This window comes from Medicago sativa, chromosome 3 (genome assembly GCF_051527215.1).
Source record: "Medicago sativa cultivar Bolivia chromosome 3, Bolivia_mono, whole genome shotgun sequence".
Lineage (NCBI taxonomy): Eukaryota > Viridiplantae > Streptophyta > Magnoliopsida > Fabales > Fabaceae > Medicago > Medicago sativa.
The window spans coordinates 104077924-104085000 of NC_140751.1; the positions used below are offsets into that span (position 1 = coordinate 104077924).

General features: G+C 39.5%; 1 protein-coding gene across 1 annotated transcript; it reads left to right on the top strand.

Annotated features, from left to right (window-relative positions):
• Positions 1–330: 330 nt before the first annotated feature.
• Positions 331–3174, top strand: LOC146943293 (uncharacterized; the record flags this gene model as incomplete). The annotated part of the gene is made up of 1 exon (XM_085750096.1): positions 331–3174. A coding segment is annotated over exon 1 (2677 nt), but the record flags the coding sequence as incomplete, so codon positions are not given.
• Positions 3175–7077: the final 3903 nt, after the last annotated feature.

Sequence of the window (7077 nt, forward strand, 5' to 3'; positions counted from 1 at the left end):
TACTAGGATGGGGAAATCGTTGCGAATGTCTTCTCATTTCTTTTATGTATCACATATTTTGGAAAAGACTTGCTATTAGAGTTTATCGTTGTTGAAAATAAAGTTGAATTATGTTGGGGCCTTTGTGCCAAGATTTTCATTGATGTTGAATTTTGGTTGAAATTATATCTTTAAAGAATTATTCCGCTGCAGTTTATTAAGATTCTTTATGTTGGCCTTAAATAAATAGATATTTTCTATTTATGAATTTTTGAAAAGTAGTGTGACACTCCGTTGTGTGATTACTCTTATTATAATAATTAATATTACGTTGTTGGGAGAACGGGGTGTTACAATTGGTATCAGAGCAGGTCGGTCCGTCCGGCCAATTAGTAGAGTCGTGTCGAGCCATGTAGAGTTGTTTGACAATTTATATTGTCTCAGTTGTGCTGATTTCTGTTGTTATGTAGAGTAGAGACCTGGAGGCTGCGAATATTATCTGTTATAAGAGAAATAGAATGGCTGGAAGAAACGATGCTGCGGTGGCTGCTGCATTGGAAGCTGTGGCCCAAGCTATAGGACAACAACAGAATGCTGGTGCTGGTGTTAATGCTGATGTAAGAATGTTGGAGGCCTTTCTGAGGAATCATCCTCCTACTTTCAAAGGAAGGTACGACCCTGACGGAGCACAGACATGGCTCAAAGAAGTTGAAAGAGTTTTCAGGGTTATGCAATGTACTGATGACCAGAAGGTGCGTTTTGGTACGCACATGCTAGCTGAGGAAGCTGATGATTGGTGGGTGAGTCTCTTACCTGAATTAGGGCAAGGTGATGCAGTTGTGACTTGGGCTGTGTTTAGGAGGGAGTTCCTAAACAGATATTTCCCTGAGGATGTTCGCGGAAGGAAAGAGATTGAGTTCCTTGAGTTGAAGCAAGGAAACATGTCAGTGACAGAGTATGCAGCCAAGTTTGTGGAGTTGGCTCAGTTCTATCCACACTATACTGGAGACAATGCTGAATTTTCTAAGTGCATAAAGTTTGAGAATGGTTTGCGTGCTGACATTAAGCGAGCCATTGGTTACCAGCAGATCCGTGACTTTTCTGCTTTAGTGAGCAGATGCAGAATCTATGAAGATGATACCAAAGCTCACTACAAGGTGATGAGTGACCGTAGGGGTAAGGGACAGCAGAGTCGTCCGAAGCCTTACAGTGCCCCAGCTGACAAGGGCAAACAGAGGATGCCTGAGGAAAGGAGACCCAAGGGAAGAGATGTTCAAGCTGAGATAGTTTGTTACAAGTGTGGTGAGAAAGGCCACAAGAGTAATGCATGTACTCAACGGGATGAGAAGAAGTGTCATCGTTGTGGCAAGAAAGGGCATATCATGGCTGAGTGCAAGCGTGGTGACATGGTTTGCTTCAATTGTGATGAAGAGGGTCATCTTAGTTCTCAGTGCAAGAAGCCTAAGAAGACTCAGACTAGTGGGAAGGTGTTTGCATTGGCCGGTACACAAACGGCTAATGAAGATCGACTTATCAGAGGTACTTGTTTCTTTAATGGTACTCCTTTAATTGCTATTATTGATACTGGTGCTACACATTGTTTCATTGCTGTTGATTGTGCAAATAAGTTGGGTTTAGTTATGTCAAGTATGCCTGTGGAAATGGTTGTTGAAACTCCAGCTAAGGGTTCAGTAACCACATCGTTTGTTTGTCAGAGTTGCCCTATATCCATGTATGGTAGAGATTTTGAAGTTGATCTTGTATGTTTGCCATTGACGGGTATGGATGTGATCCTTGGTATGAACTGGTTGGAATACAACCATGTGCATATTAATTGTTTTAGAAAGACGGTGTACTTTTCTTCTACTAAAGAAGAGAGTGGAGCAGAATTTTTATCTACCAAGCAGCTGAAGCGGTTAGAGCATGATGGAAACTTAATGTTTTCCTTGATGGCGTATTTGTCTGTAGAGAGTCAGTCGATAATTGATAGATTGCCCGTGGTGAATGAATTTCCTGAAGTTTTTCCTGATGAGATTCCAGATGTACCACCAGAGAGGGAGGTTGAATTTTCGATCGATCTTGTGCCGGGTACGAAGCCTGTGTCGATGGCTCCTTACCGTATGTCAGCCTCCGAGTTGGCAGAATTGAAGAAGCAGTTGGAAGAATTGCTTGATAAGAAGTTTATAAGACCAAGTGTGTCACCTTGGGGAGCACCTGTGTTGCTAGTTAAGAAGAAGGATGGTAGCATGAGATTGTGCATAGATTACCGTCAGCTGAATAAAGTGACGATAAAGAATAGGTATCCACTTCCGAGAATTGACGACTTGATGGATCAATTAGTGGGTGCTCGCGTGTTTAGTAAAATTGATTTGAGGTCAGGTTACCATCAGATTAAGGTGAAGGATGAAGATATGCAGAAAACGGCCTTTAGGACACGGTATGGACACTATGAATATAAAGTGATGCCTTTCGGTGTTACTAACGCGCCTGGTGTGTTCATGGAGTATATGAACAGAATTTTTCATGCTTTTCTGGATAAGTTTGTTGTTGTATTTATTGATGATATCTTGATTTATTCTAAGACTGAAGAAGAGCATGCAGAACATTTGAAGATTGTGTTGCAGGTGCTGAAAGAAAAGAAATTGTATGCAAAGTTGTCAAAGTGCGAGTTCTGGTTAAGGGAAGTAAGTTTCCTTGGCCATATTATTTCTGGTAGTGGTATTGCAGTGGACCCATCGAAGGTTGAAGCGGTATCACAGTGGGAGGCTCCTAAGTCAGTTACAGAGATTAGAAGTTTTCTTGGTTTGGCTGGTTATTACAGAAGATTTATCGAAGGATTTTCGAAGTTGGCACTTCCATTGACTCAGTTGACCTGTAAAGGTAAAGCTTTTGTGTGGGATGCTCAGTGTGAGAATAATTTCAATGAGTTGAAGCGGAGATTGACAACGGCTCCAATTTTGGTTTTGCCAGAGCCAGATAAACCTTTTGTGGTATATTGTGATGCGTCTAAGTTGGGCTTAGGTGGTGTGCTTATGCAAGATGGCAAGGTAGTGGCTTATGCTTCGAGACAATTGAGAATACATGAGAAGAACTACCCTACACATGATTTAGAGTTGGCTGCTGTGGTTTTTGTGTTGAAAATTTGGAGACACTATTTGTACGGTTCCATATTTGAAGTGTTTAGTGATCATAAAAGTCTGAAATATTTATTTGATCAAAAGGAGTTAAATATGAGGCAGAGAAGGTGGCTAGAGTTGTTGAAAGATTATGATTTTGGCTTAAATTACCATCCGGGTAAAGCTAATGTGGTTGCAGATGCCTTGAGTAGGAAAACGTTGCACATGTCGGCTATGATGGTGAAAGAATTTGAATTACTGGAACAGTTTAGAGACTTAAGTCTTGTTTGTGAATTGGCACCTCAGAGTGTGCAGTTGGGTATGTTGAAAATTAATAATGATTTCTTGAAGAGTATCAAAGAAGCCCAGGAGGTTGATGTGAAATTTGTAGACTTGATGGGTGCTAGTAATCAGAATGCAAATGGTGATTTTCAGGTTGATGATCAAGGAGTGTTGAGATTCCAAGGTAGGATTTGTATTCCTGATAATAATGAATTGAAAAAGTTGATTTTAGAAGAAAGTTACAGAAGCAACTTGAGTATCCATCCGGGAGCTACAAAGATGTACCACGACTTGAAGAAACTGTTTTGGTGGTCTGGGTTGAAGCGAGATGTCGCACAATTTGTATATGCTTGTTTGACTTGTCAGAAATCGAAAGTTGAACATCAGAAGCCTGCTGGTTTGTTGACGCCTTTAGATGTGCCTGAATGGAAATGGGATAGCATCTCCATGGATTTTGTGACTAGTTTACCAAATACTCAAAGGGGGCATGATGCCATTTGGGTTGTTGTCGATAGATTGACGAAGTCGGCGCATTTTATTCCGATCAATATCACTTATTCAGTAGCTCAGTTGGCGGAGATTTATATTCATAATATTGTGAAGTTGCATGGTGTCCCGTCGAGTATTGTGTCGGATAGAGATCCGAGGTTCACTTCGAGATTTTGGAAGAGCTTGCAAGAAGCTTTGGGCTCTCAGCTGAAGTTGAGTTCAGCTTATCATCCGCAAACAGATGGTCAGTCGGAAAGGACGATTCAATCATTAGAAGATTTGTTGAGGGTGTGTGTACTTGAGCAAGGTGGAGCTTGGGACAGTCACCTACCATTGATAGAGTTCACGTACAACAATAGTTACCATTCGAGTATTGGCATGGCACCTTTCGAAGCTTTATATGGTCGAAGGTGTAGAACTCCTTTATGTTGGTTTGAGTCGGGTGAAAGTATTGTGTTGGGACCTGAAATAGTTCAGCAGACCACGGAGAAGGTCAAGATGATAAGAGAGCATATGAAAGCGTCGCAGAGTCGACAGAAGAGTTATCATGACAAGCGTAGGAAGGACCTTGAATTTCAAGAGGGTGACCATGTGTTCTTGAGAGTCACTCCTATGACCGGTGTGGGTCGTGCATTGAAGTCCAAGAAGTTGACTCCAAAGTTTATTGGTCCTTATCAGATATCTGAGAGAATTGGCACGGTGGCTTATAGAGTTGGTTTGCCACCACATCTTTCGAACTTGCATGATGTGTTTCATGTGTCGCAACTTCGGAAGTATGTAGCGGATCCTTCACATGTTATTCCTAGAGATGATGTGCAAGTTAGAGACAATCTTACGGTGGAGACTTTACCTTTGAGGATTGATGATCGTAAGGTGAAGACGTTGAGAGGCAAAGATATACCTTTAGTGAGGGTTGTTTGGGGAGGAGTAACTGGTGAAAGTCTTACTTGGGAGTTGGAGAGTAAGATGCAGGAGTCATATCCTGAGTTGTTTGCTTGAGGTAATATTTCGAGGACGAAATTCTATAAGTTGGGGAGAGTTGTAACGCCCCATTTTTATTCTATTATTTTTAGTGGATGTTTGAGTGTTTTATATAATTTTATATGATTTATTTGGTATTTGATGTGTTGTATATTATTTAAATGAATATGGCTTTATTATTTGTGGAAATATTAGGAGAAATAAAAATAGGAGTAAAATATTAATATTTTGGTTAATGGGAGTTAATTAGTAATTATGAGAGTTTAGTGGGAGTTAAATGAAAAGAAAGAAGTTATATTTTTGGGAGAAAAAGAAAGAGAAGCAGAGATAAACAGTTTCACGTACAAACAATAGAAAAACTGGTTTTTGGAGAGAAAAAGGAGAAGAACCAAGAGAAAGCTAGGAGAAGAGCTAGGAAGAGAGAATCCAATCGTTTTTGCTGTAGAATTTGCTGAGATAAGGTAAGGGTGGGATTCCTTTCAATAATCATGGTATATAATTTGAAAATTGATGAATTTGTTGTTCTTGGTTTTTAGGGTTTGAGAAGTTATGTTAGATGATGAATTATGATGAAACTTGTTGTTGAATTGCATGATTATATGTTGTTTTATCCCCTATGTTGTCTAATAAACCTGTAAACATGTTTCTAAAACAATTTGGGTGATTATGGGATCAAATTTGGGGTTTGGGTTGATGAAATTGGGGTTTTTGGAGTGAAAACTGGTCCGTTTCCGTAGAACTGTCCATGTTCCATCGTAGTACGATGCTGGGAAATCGTACTACGATTTTTCCAGCAGCAAACAAGACTTTTTCAGTGTATCCCATCGTAGTACGATGCATTCCATCGTAGTACGATGTAATAGTGACAGCATTCCCCTGTTTCGTGTTCTTGCGTCTTTTTCACCCGTTTCTGTTTTGAACTGGCCTTAGGTGTAAACATGAAAGTTGTAGATAATTAAGTTAGCTTTAAAATGGCCTTGGTTTGGAGTGGAAAAGATTTGTAGATTTTGAGTTATGATAAAAATAGTCCAAGTGGATCTTCAGAAAACTTTAAGAAAACTTAGCATAACTAATCCCAAGTTAGTCCAAAAACATATGGTTGGTTTCCCAACTTCAAACTTAAGTGTTAGGGACTTAGTTGAGGTGTTTTATGGGTATTTGGCTTATGTCCTATTGATCAAAACTTAATTGCTTTTGAAGGATGTTTTAGACTTAGGGATGAATGTAATTGATTTATATATATGCTATGTTGTTTGATTTCCGTTGTTGACGTTGTTGTATCATCTAATGTCAAAGTTGGGGAGTGTGTCATAATTGTTTTAGGCACATATGTTGTTGTTGTAGTCGCTGTTGAAGTTGTATGTTGATATACACAAGTTGAGTCCATTTGCATACTCACATCTGTTGGGGGCTTATGCCCTGGAATGTTCATCATTCAACCCGTTGGGGGCTTATGCCCTGGAATGTTTATCATTCACCTGTTGGGGGCTTATGCCCTGGGATGCTTTAACCATCCAAATCGTTGGGGGCTTATGCCCTGGAATGCTTAGCATTCAACGCGCGTAGATTGGTACCACCTGCATGATGCATTAGTTGTTGTTGTCGTAGCATTGTTGGGTTGTTGTTGTTGTCGTAGCATTGTTGGGTTGTTGTTGTCGTTGTAGCATTGTCGAGTTGTTGTCGTTGTCGCATTGTCGAATTGTCGGTGTCGTTGTGGATAACATTGTTGTTGTTGTTGTACCTTGTTGCTGAAAATAATTATGTCGTTGTTTATGTGTTTATTTAAATACATTATTAATGATGCCTGTTGTGATATGCTTTGTTGTTTTCATTAATTTGATGAATTATATATTATTATTATTGGATAAGTTTCTCACCCCTTCTGCGTATATGTTGCCTCGACCGTGGGTAATGTGCAGGTACTGATGACTTGTAGGTTTGGTCGGCTCAAGTGTCTAGGGCTCTGATACATACTAGGATGGGGAAATCGTTGCGAATGTCTTCTCATTTCTTTTATGTATCACATATTTTGGAAAAGACTTGCTATTAGAGTTTATCGTTGTTGAAAATAAAGTTGAATTATGTTGGGGCCTTTGTGCCAAGATTTTCATTGATGTTGAATTTTGGTTGAAATTATATCTTTAAAGAATTATTCCGCTGCAGTTTATTAAGATTCTTTATGTTGGCCTTAAATAAATAGATATTTTCTATTTATGAATTTTTGAAAAGT